This window comes from Gopherus evgoodei, chromosome 8, assembly GCF_007399415.2.
Source record: "Gopherus evgoodei ecotype Sinaloan lineage chromosome 8, rGopEvg1_v1.p, whole genome shotgun sequence".
In the NCBI taxonomy this organism is placed as follows: Eukaryota; Metazoa; Chordata; order Testudines; family Testudinidae; genus Gopherus; species Gopherus evgoodei.
In genome coordinates, this window is record NC_044329.1 from 22,028,137 (window position 1) to 22,048,937 (window position 20,801).

The 20,801-nt window shown below is 50.8% G+C and overlaps 1 protein-coding gene across 8 annotated transcripts in view; it reads left to right on the forward strand.

The window, feature by feature from the left end:
• ABLIM3 (actin binding LIM protein family member 3) overlaps nt 1-20,801 on the forward strand; it is a 131,852-nt gene that overhangs the window by 60,865 nt on the left and 50,186 nt on the right. For 7 of the 8 annotated variants that reach the window (XM_030572702.1, XM_030572701.1, XM_030572704.1 and 4 more), the window contains one exon: nt 18,979-19,119. In XM_030572702.1, the coding sequence (XP_030428562.1) occupies nt 18,979-19,119 (141 nt within the window). The remainder of the gene's footprint in view (nt 1-18,978; nt 19,120-20,801) is intronic. The other variant, XM_030572703.1, reaches the window with a different exon arrangement.

A 20,801-nucleotide genomic window follows, 5' to 3' on the forward strand; every position in this document is an offset into this window, starting at 1 on the left:
TCCCAGGAACACCCCCAAATTTAGCAGAGCCTGGCACTTGCTCCAGGGGAGCTGAGAATTCAGCCAGCACCTGCACTTCTCCTGGGCACTGCGAGTGCAGTACGGCTTTGTGCGCTGCTCTGGCAGTGAGAGGGTCACTTCCTCCACACTGTTCCCAGCCATCTTTGATCATTGCTGGGGCTTGACTGTTACGTGTACAGCAGTCGCCCTGAAGAAGCCTATTGGGAAGTATTAGCTACTTTTGATTAAGCAGGGACATGGGGACAGGATCTCTGTTCCTCCAAGTTTTGTTTTAAGGCACCTTTGTACCTCCTGTACTCTGGCCCCAGCCCATGGTAAAAGTTAGAGCAGCCTTAGGGCTGTAGGGCCATTCCACAGCCAATTACCCAGTACTACTACCATGACCGCTCTCCTCCAACATGTTCCTGGCTTGCCCTGCATTGGAGTCTGTGATGGGCACAGAGCACAGTAATTACAGAAGCTCTGTACCACCCAGTAAACTCCTTTATGGGCCCCCTCACTTCTGCTGGATTCTGGGTGCAGTATGAAGGTGGCTGATCACAGCAGAGAATGAAAGCAGCCCCCCACCAAATGCACTTTGCTGGTTTCCCCAGAAACTCCACCCACACAGCTCCCTGGTCCCTGAAGTGGCAGCACACTCAGCCAGTGAAACACAAAGAAGAGCATTATAGCATCAGAAAACACTTTCATTGGCTGCTCGGTGTTCCTTGAGACCAGGCAGGGTTACCTGGCAAATACTGTTAAGCATATTAACCTTCTGATGGATGGCTCTGTTGCTCCGTAGCTCAAATTTTGCAAGGGGGCTGTAACTGGGAAAGTCTGTCCCTGTATTGCCAGCTCTAAGTGTTCAAAAATCAAGATATTTTAAAAGCATTAAATATTGGGCAATTTTCATTTGCCTTCTGCTTTCGGAGCACTTAGAGGTCAGGTTTTCAAGCTTTTCTCCAAGGACATCCGAGCTAGAAAAGCCCCCCTAGCCCTTTTTTTTTTTAGCCAAAGCTGATATCCTCATGTAATAACATGACTCCAGCAGCTGGAGGAGTGTCAAGAAAACCACTAAATGTCATGAGAGTTGCCCACGTTTCACCTCATGTCCCATAAAACAATTTCAAGGGTTTGAGAAAGATCCAACCTCTGCTGTGGGGATGGAACGAGGCTGCAGCGGTGTGGTGCACCTGACACCCTACCAATGGGACGGGCTGCTTGTAGCTTGAAGGGTAGCAAATGAAAGGTGCTAGGCTTAGCTGCATGGCTGGCACACTCTGAGGGGTCAAGAGGTTCCCTTAGAACAGAGGTGGGCAAACTACGGCAGCCCGCGGGACCGTCCTGCCCGGCCCTTGAGTTCCCGGTCAGGGCGGCTAGCCCCTGGCCCCTCCCCTACTGCCCCCACAGCCTCAGCTCGCCACACCACCAGCACTCAGGTGCTCCATTCCTGCCTGGCAGTGTGGTAGCGTGGCTGACTCTGGCTGGCCAGCAGGGCTGAGAGCTCCTGTTGCTCTGAGCAGCATGGTAAGGGGGTGGAGAGCATGGCTGGATAAGGGGCAGAGGGTCCCAGTGGGCAGTCAGAGGACAGGGAGCAAGGGGCGGTTGGATAGGCGTGGGAGTCCAGGGGGGCTGTGGGGGGCAGGAGTGTGGATAGGGGTTGGGGCAGTCAGAGGATGGGGAGCGGGGGGGTGGATAGGGGTGGGATCCTGGGGGGGGGGGCGGCCAGGGGACACGAAACAGGGGGTTTGGATGAGTCAGGGGTTCTGAGGGGGGCAGTCAGGGGACGGGAAGTGGGAGGGGGAGGATGGGGGCGGGGGCCAGGCCAGGCTGTTTGGGGGGGCACAGTCTTCCCTACCCGGCCCTCCATACAGTTTTGCAACCCCAATGTGGCCCTTGGGCCAAAAAGTTTGCCCTCCCCTGCCTTAGAACCATAAGATACAGGAGGAAAACCAAAGACTGCCTACACTGCAGCCAGGGCCGGCTCCAGGCACCAGCGCAGGAAGCAGGTGCTTGGGGCGGCCAATGGAAAGGGGTGGCATGTTCAGGTCTTCTGCAGCAATTCGGCGGCGGGTCCCTCAGTCCCTCTTGAAGGGAAGGACCAGCTGCCAAAGAAAGAATGAAGCGGCGCGGTAGAGCAGCCACTGATCGTATCTTTTTTTTTTTTCCCGCAACTTGGGGTGGCAAAAAAGCTGGAGCCGGTCCTGCCTGCAGCTGGGAGCGAGCCTCCCAGCTCGAGTAGAAAGATTAATTCTAGTAAGGCGTAAACTAGTGTGTTAAACATAGCACTGTGGATGTTGCAACTCAGGCTGGAGCTTGGGCTCTTGGGTTCAGCTGACCCCCTAGGCTTGAGAGCCAGAGCTCCAGCCTGCACAGCCACGTTGCTATTTTTAGTATGCTAGCCTGAGCCCCACTAGCATGAGTCTGTCTACTCAGCCTGGGAGGCTCACACTCAGCTGCAGTGGAGACATGCCTTTTGGGTCTTTGGTCTTCCTTCTGTATATGATTCTATACAGCCTGCCAGATCCTCAGGAAGTAAACATCCTGCAAGCAGCAAACATGCTATGAAAGCCACTGGCTGCATTGCAAGGTAGCTGGGTTACTCAGTGCACAGAGACAATCACCAGTTTCCTGCAACGCTTGTGTTTAGCATACAATTTCCATAAGCCCAGCCAGAAACTAAAGATGCTCTGAGCCCTTTCTTTATTCTCTGCATCCTATTATCCTCTCCCGCTTTCTTTATTTGCCTCTTTATGACTATTTTCTTCTTGCCTCATTCTACATTTCTTTCTTTCTCCAGCCCTTTTCTGTTTGTCTTTCCTTTGATTCTTTTCCCTCTTTCTTTCTCCCCTTCTCCTTTTATTTTGCTGCTTCCTCTTTGGAGCCATGGCAGTGTTTCCCTACAGCATGTCCAGCTCCTTCCCAAGCACGCTTCACCACGTGGTGCTGACATGTCCTTGCTGGTAGTGTGGAGCTCTGGCACCGCTAACGCGTCTTCCCACATCATCGTCCAACAGCTGTTGCTTCACAGACTTGTGTGTGTTTGACTCCGACATTTCCCTGCCGTTAGTGGATGCAAGCAACTTCTCACAGAGCCCGCATTCTTTCACCCTTCACGCCCCTTATGTATCCTCACTCAGCTCAGAGAGAGCTGAGCAGCTCGAGCAGTTGCCAGTCAAGAGAGACCAATGCCTGGAAGAGCAGGGGGTGCTGTGAGGGAGGAGTGTGATAGCAGAGCAATGTGGGGTGCTAGGAGTGGAACAGTGGGGCAGCTACCAGTCAAGACTGAGGATCATTGATAGAGCTATGCAAAGAAGGATTGCACAGCCCTTAGCCACAACTGGCCTGCCTAGCGTTATCCTGTGTATTCATGAACATTAAATTCCTCCCAATAAAACCCCAAATAAACACAACCCCCTGTAAACGCCAGCCCCAGCTGAGTGCGATGTGTCTGGCTGCCTTTAACCATTCTGTCCTGCAGCCAGCAGAGATGTGATGTCGTCTGAGTTGGCATCTGCCACTTCAGTTCTGCCCACTACGATCCTGAGCACCCACATCTTGTTTATTTCCCTTTTCGTGCTGCAGGAGGTGACACCGCTTGCCAGGGATGGCTACGGAGGGTGACAGCGCAAGGCAGGTTGAAGCAATAATTGGTTGTGATCTAATTAGGGGAGCCTGAGGCCAGATTAGGAGCAGTAGCACAGTTTAGATCTGTAGCTGTCAGCTGCAGATGGCTCTGATGGAAAAGGTGAGAGAAGCATGATTTTGTCTAAGGTTTGTAATCCTGCCTGAATGACACACCGCATTAGCTAACTCCAGCACTTGCTGAGAGGGTGCAAATGCCTCAGTCCTGCTGTTCAATGGCTGGGCCTTCCAACAGTCCTGCCCTGTCTATTGAAATCCCCACCTTCAGCCCCGCCTTCCCCTTTCTATTCCAGTGCTGGGTTCCCACGCTCAGCAATGCTTATACAACTCAGTCCTGCCCTGTCTACTAAAATCCCTGCCCCCTGCCAATGGATCTCACTCCTAACCTGTAGCCCCTCTACTGTTTTCATCCTTTATGATTTGTGATTTGTTAGAAGTGTTTCCCTGGCTCTTGGCGCAGCGACAATCATTCAAAAACATACAACTATCGGAATCAAATGAAAAATGCAAACCAACATCCCAGCCAGACTCATCTGGACTAGAAATTCTCAACTGGAATAGTAATATACTAGTGACACGTGCCTGCAAGCCACACCCATAGGAGAGTGCAGGGGAAAGTGGGGAGTGAACAGCCTGCTTGGAAGGTTTACAACTCCTGGCGGTGGATGGGGGTGACTGCAGAGTCCAGGCCCTTCATGGAGAATGTCGTCTCCCTCTTAAACCAGGGGGCTGCTAGCTTGACCCTGTTCCCTGGTGGAACTATGAAGGCAGCCAGGCAGCCAGGTCCCAGACCATTCAGGAATTTATATTAGAGCTGATCAGAAAATCCACCAATTATCTTTCATATGAAATTAAACAAATCTGCAGCGCTTCCACATACGTCCTCAGAACCCAGAAGAAATGTTCCATTTTTAAAAACCACTTTTTGTAAAACAAAATTGGGGTTGGGTAAGACCGTTTTGTTTTCAACAAACAAAATCTGAACCTTTTTACCAACACCTGAAAACGTTAACTGAAAAAATTCTGGGGCTTCATTGAGGAAAATTTTGTCCCAAATGAAAATTTTCTGTGAAAATTCTCTCTTCAGTCCGAATGCCATTTGTCGCTCAAAGAATGCTTTGATGAAGAATTGGTTTTCCCATATTCAGTAGAACAGGCCAGCAACAGCCTGGTAACTGAACCTGCTGGTGCCGAACTAGGCCCTGCCAGCATACTAGTTTTCCACCACGGGCCAGAGAGCCAGACCCTATTCTCAAGCTTTGCGGTCCCTAGTGGATGCAATTTCTCTGTGCATCTTCTCTCCCTACAAAGCATCAGTAAATCACCCTGGTCCTCAGCCTTGTTATCTTGGTACATTTTAAGCGTACAGATATAAGTGTTTGACCCTTTGTGGTTGTAACTAGCAGCTCCAATGCCAAGGGGTGATAAGGGCAGGGGATGCGTGTGTGTGGAAAAGGGAGCGAGAGGGGAGGGGAGGGCAAAGCGGGGGATCAGTGCAGCATCATTTCCTAGCCCACAGCTGCGTTTGTCGTGATGGGCTTCCTACCCGGAAAACAGTTCCTGCACCTGTGTCTCTTGTATTTGGGAGCCTGGAGCGATTCCTGTGCAGCTGAGAGCTGAGCACTAACCAGCAGTCCTGATCTTCCACCAGGAACTACTGCTGTTTTTACACTGCTAGAGCCAGCCAGTACTTCAGATCAGGCTGTTGTGGGTTGCAGTCAGAGTTTTCAGCTGGCTACCATGGCTCTGATAGTCCTTTCCCTTGTGTTTATGCTAGCCCTCAGGCCAAGCTGGCAGCTAGTGGACAGCTTTGTGCCAGCTCCTGATGCTCTTCCTCACTTCGTCTGCCCAGCAGCAGCTTGTAGTATGAGTAAAAAATCTAACTTCAGCTAGTGCATGCTCCTTCTCACACATCAGTGCAGCCTCTTGGATTGGAGATCCCCTCAGACCACCAGGGACAACACACTGCTGCTTTCACTGAGGCTGGCAAATGGGGAGAGTTGGTCTTAGCATTCAAAGTCCCTGTTGCATGACAGGTTCATGAAAACTAAATAGGCTGACCCTGAAAGCCCTCTGTATGTGACACTTGCGCTGAAGTCAGTAGATCTATGCTCAGTACCTCCATAGTGCATTTCTCTTTGTCTCTGCATAGCTGTCTGGATGTTACACCGGGCATCATATGGGCCCAGCTCGGCTGTGCAAGTCCTAGTGACAGTTGTACCTGTGCATCTGTGGACAGAATGGATCCGTACAGGCAAGTTTTAGCAAGGCTGAGGCTGGCCCCTTTATTTGTGAGCACAATTTCCATCTGCAAAACTTTGGTTGGCATTGCCATGCCTGCAGAATGAATTTCTGGTGCAAAACTGAGTATTTGACCCTGTAACTAATTGATTCCCTGCCCCTCTCCCAAGTATCTGAATTAAATCATCAGCTTCTTGAGGTAGGGTGGGACCTTTAACTTTCTTCCAAATTTGCATAGTGCCTTGCACACCATTGTGTGCCTTATACAGTAGACCAGGGCTCTGGACCTTTAACACAATGTGTTTCAGAATGGGTACAGTGTATTTGGCCTATGTGTGAGCAGAAGACCCTGCCAACTTACCAGCTTTCCTCTCACTGACTGGATCACCATATCCTCTTCCAATTGACTTGTATGATAGCCAGGGCCGGTGCAAGGATGTTTCGCGCCTGAGGCGAAACTTCCACCTTGTGCCCTCCCTGCGCCCCTCCCTGCGGCAGCTCCTCACCCTCCACCCTGAGACATCCCCCCCACTCCACTTCACCCCTGCTCCACGCACAAGCACGAGCACCCCGAGCACGCCGTCGCTGCTTCACTTCTCCCATCTCCCAGGCTTGCGGCGCCTAAGCTGATTGGTGCTGCAAGCCTGGGAGGCGGGAGAAGTGAAGCAGCTCACCCCTGCCCTGCCTTCTCCCCGAGCACACTGTGGCTGCTTCACTTCTCCCACCTCCCAGGCTTGCGGCACCAATCAGCTTTGGCGCCGCAAACCTGGGAGGTGGAAGAAGTGAAGCAGCTACGGTGTTCTCGGGGAGGAGGTGGGGCAGGGGTGAGCTGGGGCAGGGAGTTCCCCTCGTGCCGCCCCCCCCTTACTTGCTGCAGACGGCCCTCCCCGTGCTCCCCTGCCCCAGCTCCCTCCGCCTAAGCGGCGACCGGGGCGGCTGAAGATCCAGCCGCCGCGGTCACTGCCGAAGAAAATGGCACCCCCCAAATCCCAGTAGTCGCCTAAATGGTTGCAACAGCCCTGATGATAGCCCCGATTTACATAGCCATCTTGGGCAGAATCCACTGGGCATCACCATCTCTGGGTTTCCCCACCCAACACTTCAGCATCACTCCATCATCCCTGCCCCAGCAGCTGCTATTGCCCTCAGCCACTACTCTCTACCCCTTTGTTTAGTTCACCTCTCTTCCAGCTATTGTAAATGACACTGTTTCTCAGATAGGGCCTACAATTTTGGGTGCTCCAGTTCTTGGGTGTCCAACCTGAGACCCCTTCGGCCTGATTCTCAGAGGCACCAAGTGCCCCCAGGTCCTGTTGACTTCAACTGGAGCTGAGAATGATCAGTGCGGGTGAAAATCAGGGCCAAGGTACATGACACTGGATGTACAAAATCACCACCCCGGCTGAAAATGTTGACCAAAAAGCTGTCTGCTGCATTCGGGTGGCAGCGAGATTCTCTCACTCATTGTTTATCTGCTTGTGCCTGCTTTGGTGGGACACACTTATTGATTTGTGAGCTTCATCTCTATCAGACAGTATGGTGACGACTGTGGGAAGAGAAGAAAGAGAGATCTCTGCATTCACTCCCCTCACCTGCTAAAGGAGACAGGCGAAAGCTGCTGTCAGTGCTCATTAGATTATAGTCCTACCAACTATCTCCCGAGTGGGGCTTTTCTAATGTGCCCATCAACAGGATATCAAAGTGCCAGAAATGATCAAGATCCTACACCTCCCACCCCAGATCAGTTTCCAAACTCTAATCTCAATACCTCCTGCATCCAAACATCAAACCCCGCTCTGTTGGTTACAGAATTGGCTATTCCATGCATAGGGAAGATCGGTATTCTGAAATGAGACACACACAAAGGGGAGGCCAGAAAGATCCATGATAATCGAGCAGTGACAGCCTAGAGCTATGTCCTCAGATGCTGTTAGTGGCAGGAGGCACCTGACCACGTGTTCTGCAATCTGTGACCTTCGCAGAGCTGGTTGTACGGTTAACAAGATCATCTACTTCTTTTAGTCAACATTGAAATGATGAGCTTGTTGGATCTTAAAGGAAGGTGCTTGTATTACTGGGAACTGGCATTGGGAGATTTCCTTCTCCTGGTCTCATTGGATGAATGGATTTGGCATGAAGTTCCTCAGGGAAGGTGCATCTCTGTCTTGTAGTAAAACTGCTGTGGTTTTCTTTTCACACTCTATCTGTCGAGGAATTTTCACGTCTCCACCATAGTAAGGCTCTGTCCACACAACGCCGCGATTTAGAATAGGGAGGAATCATTATCTCTGTTTTGTAGATGAGGAACCAAGGCACAGAATGATTTAAGTGGCTCAGAAGAAGCCTGTGGCTGAGCTGGGAAGAGAATTCAGGAGTCCTGAGCCACAGTCTGCTGCTTTGACCACTAGACTCCACATCCCTAATCACTGCTTCTGCTTATTGGGTGATAAGAGGCTTGGGGGAGACACTGAAGTTGTGGGGAAAGGGTTAACTAAATCTCCACATGCTGGGGTATTTCCCTTCCTCCCACGCTGCTGGCTTGTCCCCTGGATGAGAAACAGGCTGAATTCCATCCTGACTGATGGTAGTCTGAGATGTAGGGATGAGCAGTGGCCAGGGCCAGCCTGGAATGCTTTCAGAACACTAAAAGGAGAGATTTTCTGCCCTGCTCCTTTCTTTGCTAGATATATGAATTCCAGGTTCAGCAAATAGCCCTGTGGTCAGTGTAGGGGCTGGCATACTAGAGCAGCAGAGCCAGACAGGTATTTGGGAGTTCTCTGGGTTCCCTGTTTCAATGGATGTAGTGTTGGCTTTCCCCAAATCCCCCAGAAGTAACTGCATTTGTGGGGTCACCTCTTTGGAAAGTGGCTGTTCGTACACAGATTCTCTGGTGCAACTCCAAGGCCTTACTCCAGGCAGAATTTGGCTCAGGACTTTAGCAACTGTTTACTTCTGAGTTTGGGAGAAGAGATTACAGCCAGCCATGTTCTTCAGTGAAAGAGTCCAGAGTGGTATCTGTGTGTGGGCTTTCCCAGCTGGATAACAAAGCTTCTAGCACAGCTTAGGGCCCAGGCCCCACTCTGCCCACACCCTCAGTTGGGGGCTGGGTCCCCTTCTCCTCACCATTTCATCTCCACTGATTCCTCAGCGGATTCTCTCTCCCTTGGGGCACCAAGACATGGGCTTCCCATCCTGTCATCAGAGCAAGGGTCTCCCTGTGGCTTTGACCTCCATCCATCTCCTTTCTATGGCTGGCAATCTGGCATTTTGCCCCAGCCTCCTTTTTGAAGCAAAATTTTTTCCTGGCCACTCACTGAGGGATGTCCCTTGACCTCCCAGTGTCCACCAACCTGTTCGGCTTAGGTCTCGGAGCAAGGCAGGCAGGTACCAGCTTTATCAGGGGAACAATGATGATTGATTTTTCCCCAGGCAAGCTGGGTTGTTCTCCCTTCCTCTTGCTAAGCCACAGTCAGTACAGGCCAAAGCTCCTGGCTAATCCTTCAGCTCAGAAGCCCATCAGCTGCTTTTAGCAGCTTGTTTTCAATATGGGTGCATGGCTGGCAGCTCTTTTTGGTCCAGATTCAGTGCCCTGGCACCATGACACAGTACCATGGGTAACAGATTGCATCAGCCACAGAGCGTGACATCTCAGGATGTTCGAAAGCTCCCGAGGAGCACTCCATGCGGCAGGGACCTTCCTGGTGACCACACCCAGGTGGGTTGCTCACTGCGCTCATTGTCCTCCTTGTGTAAATAAAGGGGCAGGGTTGTAATTCCTTTTTGCTTGGGTTTGTCTGCAGTTGGGAATCCCATCCTGGGCAGGCCACGTCCAGTTAACCCCTTGTCTGCCACTGGGAGGGCTGCAGCTAATTACAGCTAACAAGCAAATATAGCAGCTACAGTTTGTGTGGGGCAGCCTTAATGGATGGTTGTTGACACACACATACACCCTGCCCGGGCATACCCACTTCGAGATTCAATCTCTAATCCAGTTCCCTCGTGACAGCAGCATCTCCAGCAGTGTCTGGCAGGACACACAGACACTATGCCCATGCAGGGTATTATCTGCAGGACAGCTGGTAAGCAGGGGAAAGGCCAGGGTAGCCCATTGCAGGGCATTGAGGGGATTAAGAGCAGCATACTCAGCTTTTTACCTCCCCATGCCCTACCGCAGGATCCCGAAGCCCAGCTGCTAATGACAATAATCCACTACTTGGCTATGGACTATTCTTAAATCTCTTCTTTTAGTCCCTGATCCACCAAAGCACTTAAGCACGTGCTTTACTCCAAGATGTTCCTAGTGGGACGAATCACCAGCCTATCGCTGAGAATGTGTTTAGGCGCTGGCTGGATTGGGGTCCTAGTGCCTTTTTCAGTCTGATGTTCATTTCATTGTGCAAGTATCCCCTTTGCACCTCCGTTGAGTCATGTGCTCCCTGCTCCTCCCAGGCAGCTGCCCCTCAGTCCTTCGTCACACTGTGCCACACTTGACAGCAATGCGAACAGCCTTCAGGAGCCACTATCCTGTAACACCTACCACCGTATCATTCCCTGCACTTGGCAACCACTGCACAGTGTGGATTTTTCAGAGAGGATGATTTACAGGCCAATTACTGCAGGAAATGTGCAGCAGATTAACAGAATTAATCATTCACTAGCTCCTTCCTGTGCAGGAAGGGAGCAGGACAAGTGTCCATAGGGCGCTGACCTGCATAGGAATGGTTGACCCAAGAACCCATTCTGTAGAGTCACAGAGACTGCACATGCCTCTTTCATCATGAGGTGTGTTCCTGGACAGGCACTCCCTTCCACACCTAGCATGTCACACACCAGCACATACATTGCATAGCCACATACCAACACACTCCCTGACACACCCACATCTACACATCCATATCACACATCTACACATCAATCCATACCAACACACATCCCAACATACCCACATCTACACATACATCCATACCAAGACCCCCCAGACACACCATCACCACACATCTACATATCCATCCATACCAACACACATCCCGACACACCCACATTACACATCTACACATACATCCATACCACCACACACCCTGACACATCCACATCAAACATCTACACATACATCCATACCAACACACATCCTGACACACTCACATCAAACATCTATACCTACATCCATACCAACACACCCCAAACACACCCACATCACACATCTACATATACACACATACCCACACCCACATTGCACATCTATACATACATCCATACCAACACACACCCCAGCATACCCACATCACACATTTACACATACATACCAACACACACCCACATCACACATCTACACATACATCCATACCAACACACACCCCAACACATCCACATCACACATCTACACATACATCCGTGCCTACACTCACCCATATCACACATCTAACACACCCACATCGCAGATCTTCACATATCACCACTGCCCGGACACACCCACATCACACATCTACACATACGTTCATACCAACACACACCCGGACACACCCGCATCACACATCTACACATACGTTCATACCAACACACACCCTGACACACTCGCATCACACATCTACACATACATCCGTACCAACACACCCACATCAATCAGCTACACGTACGTCCATGCACACATCTGCACTCCAGTGCATACCAGCACACCCACATCATATACGTGCATGCACTTCTGCACAACCACGTCACACTCAGCTCTTCTACACCTGCACACCCATATCATACACATCGGCACACCAGAATACACTTCACGCAACGATGCACAATACTGGTACTGGTTAATAATGAATATTTAGCATTTCTACAGTACCCTTCACCTGTGGCTTTCCAAGCGTTGTGGAAACATTAATTACCAATAGTTAATTATATCAGCCTCACCATGCTACTGTGGAGGTAGGTATTTCTCAAATACACTCGTATAACAAAGTCAGGATCTCCAAGCAAGGTGTGACTGCTTGCAATTGCACCTCCTGACTATGAAAATTGGATCCCTGGCTTATACACATGAGACACGTCCTGGAGCACGAATGGCATACAAGACAGGATAGGGTTATATCTGGTGAGCAAGGATTAAAAAAAACAGTACAGTGGCGGGATGCTTATAAGGAATGCTGGAAAGGAGATCTTAGAAAAACCCATTGGTCTCCTGTTCCCCAGAGCTTGTATTCTAGCTGCTACAAAATGTCTGCTACAGCCCCTGCCCCCTTTACAGCCCCATGCCTCAGCTGTGTTCAGTTTGTGCATCTGGACACTTTCCTCCTGTTGAGTACCTGGATTCAATCCAGCTTGTACCAAAACACTCATCCAGTCCACTTGGTGCGTGCAGGGTTTAAAAGGGCACTTGGACACAGGGATCCAGCCTGCTTTCTACACTTCCAAGTCAGTTGACTCCCTGATTATATCTCATTGCTGAGCAGGGCCGGCGCTTCCATTGAGGCGAACTAGGCAATCACCTAGGGCGCCAGGATTTTTTGGGGGGTGGCATTTTGCTGGGGGGGGGGGTGGCAGGCCGCTCCGGTGGACCTCCCGCAGGCACGGCTGCGGCAGCTCCACCGGAGCCGCTGGAGCAGCGCGCAGGGCTGCGAAATGGCCATGCGCCTAGGGCGCAAAAAACTCTAGCGCCGGTCCTGTTGCTGAGGCAGCTTATGCTCTGTTTATATCACACCTTTGAACCGTCTTATACTCTGTTTATGTCACACCTTTCAATCAGGTGATTTGCTGATCACATCTCATCCTTAAGGCAGTTCTGTGCTGTGCTGCTTACATCACACCCACAAGCCAGCTGATTCAGTGTGTATATTGCTTTGTCTGAGCTGCTTCCATCTCAGCACCATGCCGGTGTGTACACTCTTTATATCAAGCACTTAAGAACCTTCCACGTGCTGTTAATAACAATTTTAAGCCAGTCAATGGCTCTTGGGACAGCCAGCAGGGGGCAGTGCAAAGCCATATGAGGTACTTCACACTTTCTCAGCACCTAAGCGTGCTTCATTGAGTCCCTGTTAGATTGGATCCCACAGGCCCTGGGACATCTATCAGCAGCATTTCTTAAGCAGCTAGTATTTAGGCACCAGTCACTCTCACTGCAGCCCCAGGTGGTGCCACTAGCCCTGGCCGATGAGTGCAATGTCTGTAGGGAGCATGGTTGGGGACAGCAGGTTCTTTTGCCACCTGGCAGATGGCTTCTGCCCTGTTATTTGTGGAGGCTTCACTCTCCTATCTTTTTGATGAAGATCATTTCTTTCATCCCGAAGGATCCTGGACTATGCGGCGGTTGCTCCCCCTGGCACTCCTCTGGGAAGGAACGCAGCAGCTGTTTGGCAGGGCATAGCCCTGCCACACCGCGATTTAGGACACGGGCAGCATGAGGACAGGACAGGAAAGGAAGAAAAACAGTTTACCTAACTGAGACTGCAGGGGGGCCTTAGGAGGAAGCGATTACCGACAAATACTGGAACAAACATCTTCACTTGCATGGGAAGTGCCCCAGGAGCTCTTTGGTAAATAGCTGAATATGGCCGCTCAGCTGGTGTCCCAGCACCACAGCACGCCTGGTGCTCTGCTGGGGTTTGGCTTCAGGATTGACTTCCGGGGAATAGCACCTGCATCTGCTCCTACGGCATCTGGTTTTCCCGTAGTGGTCTCCTATCCAAGGGCTGACCAGGCCCAGCCCCGCTCGGCTTGTAAGATCTGACAAAATCGCAGCCCTTGGTGATGTGGTCACCAGTCCCAGGCACTGTGGGGTCCTAATCACTGACTGGAGATGACAAATGCTGCAGCAAAGACATTGAAAAGAGATACAGCCCAAGGCTGGGAAGCCAAATGGCTTCCCTTCCCCACTCCTACCAATGCATAGGGTAAAAATAAGTAAACAGCGGCCATGGGGGCCACATCGGACTCTGTGGGCCAAATCATCCCTGCTGGAAGAGGCTGGAATTACACCAGGGAGGAATCTAACCCTACGCAGCCTTTAGTGCTGCAGCTGGGAGTTAGTGCTTTAACAATTAGGTGAACTTGGCTTAATTTTCTTGCTAAACAAGCATGTCCATCTCGGGCAGGAGTGAACCAGGGTGAGATTAAGGCATTCCTGTAGCAGCGTAGTTTAGATCCCCACCCCCTGCCCCGACTCCTGCATCTCAGCCTGCAAGTAGCCTAATGCCACTTACATTATTACTGGATTATTTTGGCATAATGAGCTTTGCCCTGATCAGCTGTCCCTCTGCTAGGGGGTGTAGTGATGTGTAATACTTCCTGTGTAGGGCCAAGAGAGAACAGCCAGCCTCCTGAAAACAAACGGAGGCAGAGTGAAACAAAGCACTGATGTTTAGAGGGAGAAATTCCAGAGCCAGCCTGAGATTAATCTCAGTTTGAGGGAGCTTTTCACTTCATGCTGAACAAAGCGAGCATGCAAGAAGGTGATGATTCCCTGGGCCAGATCCTGATCCCACATATGCTGCTGTAAATCTGGAGTGACTCCTCTGATTTCAGGATTTACACTGTTGTCATTGAGTTCAGTAGTCTCTTCCATCTCTCTCCTACTCTTTCCTATTCTCTCCCTGTGCCTTCCTCTCTTCTGTCAGATTATCAGCTCAGGGGCTTGGTGACAGGTTGCTATGGTCACCGGGAAGTTACCCCTAGAGACAACAAGCCCATAACTGATGGATGAATTTTCCGACACAGATTTTTATTAATGTTTATTCAAATGTTGATTCATTCCTCTACTCACATCCCCAGTTTCTGTAGCCGAGGTCTCCAGAGTGGCGTGATTCTATCCCATGGGCTGGCAGAGGAAGTTGGCACCACTTTCTCTGCTGGCATCCCATACAGAATATATTGGTATTCACAAGCTATTGCAATATACCAGGTATCAGTATCATATATATCCCTGGGGGACCCTGGATCATGTGACGTTAACAGTTGTGCCCCAGGTTTGCAGAACAGTCTTGGATTTCATGGACACTCAGAAATGAGAGCTGGAAAGAGACTATTAGGCCCCATCCAGTCCACCCTCCTCTAGAGGCCAATGTAGGTTTCTTCCTGGTCAGTGTTTGAGCATACTAAGGGAGAGAGCCTAGACAGTGTGTCATTTAGGTTCTTTTCTTTCCTTCACATATACAGTCCTCTTCATCAAGCATGTCCTGAGAGAAGAGTTCTCTACAGCCCTAGACATCGCATGCACGTTACGTAGGCATGCGATCATACTGTAAATGCTCCCTGCTGAGAAGCTGTCTATTGTAACAGTCCACGCTAGTCTATTTTTAGTGCCTTGTTCTGTGGTTTGATCTAGGATCTCAGAGTCATTCCCTGTTATTTATTTCCATATGGGCGATGTCTGAGCAAGCACATGGATTTGTTGCTGGGTTTTATTAGTTTGCAGCGATGAGCTCTATTGGCAGAACTCGGAGATTCCTATGCTGTCACTACTGGATCCGTCAACTGGGCAGCCCAGCACATTTCAAACATCAGGAAAATCAGCCCATTTGGAAATAATTTCATCTCTTGGAACTAGAAGTGAGTCAGAACCAATATTTGGGACCTTGGAGAAGCTCAGGTCCAGAGCCAAACATTGGGGCTAATTGCTATCTCTATGGTAGGCCAAACCACAGCTCCAGGTTTAAATCCTGCAACTCTCCACCTGCAGAATCTGTGTTGGTGTCACCGGGAGTTCTGTGTACGCAAAACATTTGCAGGATGAAAAGTCCAGCAAACCTTGGAAGTTCAGCTCCAGATCTGGGCCTGGGCTTGAGTCTGTCTCTGGATGTGACCTGTATCAAATGCATCGGGGAAAGTGTGCTTTTCCCATGCCCTGCCTAGACAGCAGCTTTCCACACTGAGGAGGGGAGATGGATTACAGCAGGCTTTAAAATATCATGAGATGGATTGCCTGTCTGGACAGGACTAGGGGCCGCAACTTAGAAGTCACTAATTTTGGACACTGTTTTGTACCCAAGGAGCCTGTCTCAGTGACCGATAAAAGAGCTCAGATGATCACTGGCTGAGGGTTTGGCATATCAGATGGGATTTGGGCACAAGATACTCTTTAATTTGTGTTGGGTTTTTAGCATAAGAACCCACAGTGGGCTGATTCTTTCTCTTTGTCTGGCACCAAATCTGCTGAATATAGCCCCATCGCTACAGCTAATGATGTGTCTTTCTGCTGAGAGATCTCTGCTGTTTGATGTCCCTTCACTCAAGCTCTGGGCCTTTGTTCATGTACCAGGCTTTCAGGGACCTCGGTTTCCTTTTTTCCCCATCTAGATAGTTCATCCTGGGGTTACCAAGCCTCTAGCCCATTGGCTCAGACTTGCCAACCACTGAAATTTCTGCTCAGGGGCTTCAGCCTACTGCTCTTTTTCCACTCATCTCCTCCGAGCCTCACACACTCTTTGCATTCTTACAGTAGTGACAGCAGGAACAAATACTTTGCTGCTCAGCCTAAAAACCCAGCCCTGTATCCAAATGCTACTGCACACTGCTTGGAAGAGATGCGCCTAGAACAAAGGATTATGAAATCGTAATGGACAGGAGATGCCCTTTATCCCTCTGCGATGCCTGTGTTCTGAGGGAGAGCTTGCTTGTAGAAATCTGAGGGGAAAGGACTCCTTTGGTTGTATAGTTCCTGCCTCTTCCCCTCGAGGCAAGAGCAAGGTTCTGTTCTGCTCCCTAGTCCTTCTCACGCTGCGGTGTACACAGCCCTTCCTGGTGGTCTGCAGTGTGAAACGTTCTGCTGAGCAAGCAGTGAGGGAGGCGGGTTTGAGGAGGGGAGCTGGAGGAGAATCCCCCAGAGGATTTTACTGTGTTCATCAGGCTGAGGAAGTTGGTGCACTCCTGCCCTACAGTCTATTTTCCAGGGTTTTCTCCAGTTTAATGGCTCGAGCAGTGAAGCTTCCACCATTTACCTGGACAAACAAACCACTACACAGTCTACCACCCTTCCAGTGTCCGCCTTGCCTTCCGCAGCGAGTCACTTCCTGAGGGATCCCAAGGAGATTTCTGGAGAGGCTGCTCCCTTTCAGTGCTTCTCTAGCTCCCAGTGGAACACTTCCCACAAGGGAGCCGTCCCATCCTCCAGACAGACTGGTGATGACAACCAGTCCTGGGGGTTGATGATTAAAAGTGGAGACTTTCACCTCCCAGGGGCAGGTTTGATCCCAGCCTAGGTCCATACGGCATGAAGGTTGTTATCTCCTGACAACTGTTTGGAGGCCTGGGTGAAATAAATTAGTGGGTGTCACTCCAGTTCCTAATGAAATAGGTGTCAGCATCACTAAACCCCCCCCCCTCCCTCCCACAAAGTTTGGCATTGTCAGTTTGTTGTCTCTCTCAGCAGATGCTCAGGACTGAATGGGCTACAGAACGGAACTAGAGTGACCAGATGTCCCAATTTTATAGGGACAGTCCCGATTTTGGGGTCTTTTTCTTATATAGGCTCCTATTACCCCCCACACCCATCCCGATTTTTCACCATTTGCTGTCTGGTCACCCTAAACGTGACTAATGCCCTCCCTCCAGGTCTGTTGTGATGCACCAGCCTGGCAGAGGGTAGGAAGCTTGTTCAGCCATTGTCCCTACTGCCTCTGGTTTGTGAAGAAAGAAGAGATGTCCCTCCTTGGGGATGCCTGGTGGGGCCTTTCCCCAGCCCAGACTCATCGTAGAAAGGAAAGCAAGGTGGCCTCAAGCTGATCATGTAAAAGGAGCAAGGGGCAGCTGTCTTGGTGGAGAGGGAAGGAGCTGTGCTGGCCTCGAAAGGGAGGAGATGCAGTTTCTGGGAGGGCTTGCTGTTCGGCAGGCTCCTTGCTGACTCTGCAGCTGGGAAGCATCTGCTGGAGAGTGGGGTTAGTGTTTGGACTAGGATGTGTTTACTCAGGCAGCAGCTCCTCTTCCGAGGGCTGGGGAGCAGATGTTTGGGAACTGCAGAGACACTGCCTGGCTGCAGCAGTAAATATACATCCCAAATGGGAGGCAAGGGGAGACAGCAGGGCGGGGGCAGGTGTGGGGTGCGGACAGATCCTTTGGGGCTGTACTTCTCAGCACGGCTGCCGGATGCACGTGCTTTCACTTCTCATCCTTCCAGCTGTGGTTTGGGATTTTTTTACGTGGTTGCACTGGTCCAGAAAGGAACCTCAAAAAACCAGAGCCCCGTGTCCCCACTCCCCCCAGGATAGCAGAGACTCGGGGAACTCCACCTGCCAGTGCAAGAGCTGAGGCTCTTTGAGTCTGGGAGAACAGTACACATCCCCATGGATCCTCCTGCTCCTGGGCTCTCACATTTCTGGGCGGCAGGTTCTTGGCACCATTTGCTTGGTAAAAGCCAGTAAGAATCCGGGATTAGGTGAGTCCGGGACTGTACCTAAGGAGACAGGGCCCAGTGGCCAAGCCCAATTTTCATTTTTGGCTTCCATTCCTGTGCATCCAATAGTTGAGCCTTTGAGAAGTGGGTATATGGCTTGCACGTGGTCCATAAGGCAGACCTGCCCCATCTTCTATGGGGGGAGGGCAGTTGGTGATTTATTCCAAGCCCACTCACCTAGAATGAGGAGAAGAAGGAGTGATGTTTTGCTCTTTTTAGAACCTGTTGTCTCAAGACCTTGCGGAGTTTATAAAGCAGTCTCATTGTCCTCAGTGTGCAGATGGGGAAACTGAGGCACAGATGGGGAAGTGGCCTGCAGTGAATCTGGGGCAGGGTAAGGAGCAGAACACCAAGTTCCTTGACTCCCAGTCCCTTCCTCTGCTCACTAGAGCCACCTCTCACTGACAGCCCTCTGGGGCATGTATTGTTTTCACAGAGGTGATGAATTGCTGACCGTTTTCACTAATGTACTTCTTCTCATCACTATTATGACTAGTGTTCATTATTTGTATTGCAGTCACACCCGGGAGCCCCAATCATGGATCAGGGCCCCATTGTGCTAGGTGCTGTACAAACACACAACAAAAACAGAGCTCACAGTTTAAGTTGTGTTGGAATCATGACTTGCAGACAGCTGGGCAGTGCCCAGATGGGACCTGCTGCCTCCCTCATGATAACACACCCTGTCTTTGTCACTCTCTCCTTTCCACCAGCAGTTCCCTATCAACAAAACCCGTATGGCTCCGGGGGCAGCTCTACCGTTATCCAGTGCTACCGCTGCGGAGACACATGTAAGGGAGAGGTGGTGCGCGTCCAGAGCAATCACTTCCACATCAGGTGCTTCACCTGCCAAGGTAGGAGGCTACAGCTTTAAAGATTTCTGGTCGTGCTGCCCCACCTGCCTGGTATCTGTGCTGGAAGCTGAAAGGCCTGTGCGTGACTAATCCAGCCCCACTGAGTTGTGGTGAAACCTATGTGCTTCTCACAAGCGGTTCTGATTCCTTGGGTGGGGTGGTGGGGATTTAGTGCTTGTGCATGGGAGAGACTGAGAGAGCTGGCTAGAGCCAGACTTTGGGGAGCGCTGCGCAAACTCCCCACCTTCTCTCCTACCCCAATAGCTCTGTGTGTGCACCTCAATTCCACGTCTGCAAACCTCTCTGCTAGTCTAGTCCTGGCATCCCACACGGGTCTTCCAGGGCACCTTAATTCTGCCCTACAGCCCCCTTTTGCCTTTCTAGTCCTGGACCAGTGCACAGCTCCGCTCATGCACCATGATCCTGATCTGCATGCATGGCCTTGCAGTCTGCCTCAGCCAGTATCCTAGTAATCCTCCTGCCTCAGGGAGAGGGGAGAAGAGAGTAGCTGTTCTGAGGCATCCTTGACAGCGAGCTGGCCCCAGCTGAGATAAAACCTGGAGAAAAGGGGGCAGAAGCCAAGAGCTGCTCCTGGCAGGGTCGTCAACTGGTAACTGACTAATTCCACAATAATGAAGTTGACTGATATGAAATGAGGATGAAATCATTGTGCTCCAGGACGCCATGTACTGCAGCTCAGGCTAAACATCCTCAAGGGACTCCTAGGGGACAGTGCATTTGATCCAGAGGTGCTTTCGCACAGGCTGATCAAAGGAGAAACCCCCAGCACACCCCCAACCTCCACGTGCTGCTGCAGGGCTTCAAAGACACTCTCATGCTTAATAAGGCAGATTGGTGAAGATGCCAAGTAGGAATGTTAAGCCTGGTCCCAGTGCATCTCCTATGAGAGCTGGGATGGGAAATTCACCTGACCCCATCTGTGTCTGCAAAGCCCCATGTACATTTACTGTGCTGGATAAATGAATGGTTAATAGCAGTTAATTAATTTGACAAGGCCTACCAACCTGTGCAGAAAAAGTGTGAGTTTCTGACTTTCTAATTTCAGCTGGATCCTGGGACTTGCCTCGTTCTGGGAATGAGCCAACTGAGGGTGGAGGGTGGGGCGTATGGTTGTGTAACCCTTCTGCCCCTCTGAGTTGGCAGCAAGAAGGGCCGGGTTCAGTATCCAGGGGTTCCGTTTCAGTAACACAATGCATAACCGGCTCGAGCCCCCACCCAGTGACCTGGGACACGCACATACAACACCCCCCTGGGCGTCTCTAGGAGGCAATAATTCCCCTCTTGCAAGCATGGAGTCTGAGTGTAGCAAAATCTTTTTAATAAAGGAAGGAATCAATGCAGCATCCCATTGGAGAAACACCACAAACAGGGTTATAACACAAACCATAAACAAAAACCCACCACCAAGTATGTTTGGCACTGTCCTTTTTCCCCTTAGGGTTTTAAGTCCAATCACCCCAAAGTCCGACAACCCAAAAGTCTCTGGTCAATGCCACCCCAGAGTTCGAGAGTTTATCTGTAGAGGTCCCTCCCCCCAGCCTGGGTAGAAAGGGGCATCTTACGTGGTCCGGAGCCAACTGCCCTGCCTCTCCGTGGGTTCTGCTTCCGCCTTCTCCATGAACTGCTCCACTTTACCAGTCGCTCCACTCTGCATCTCCAGC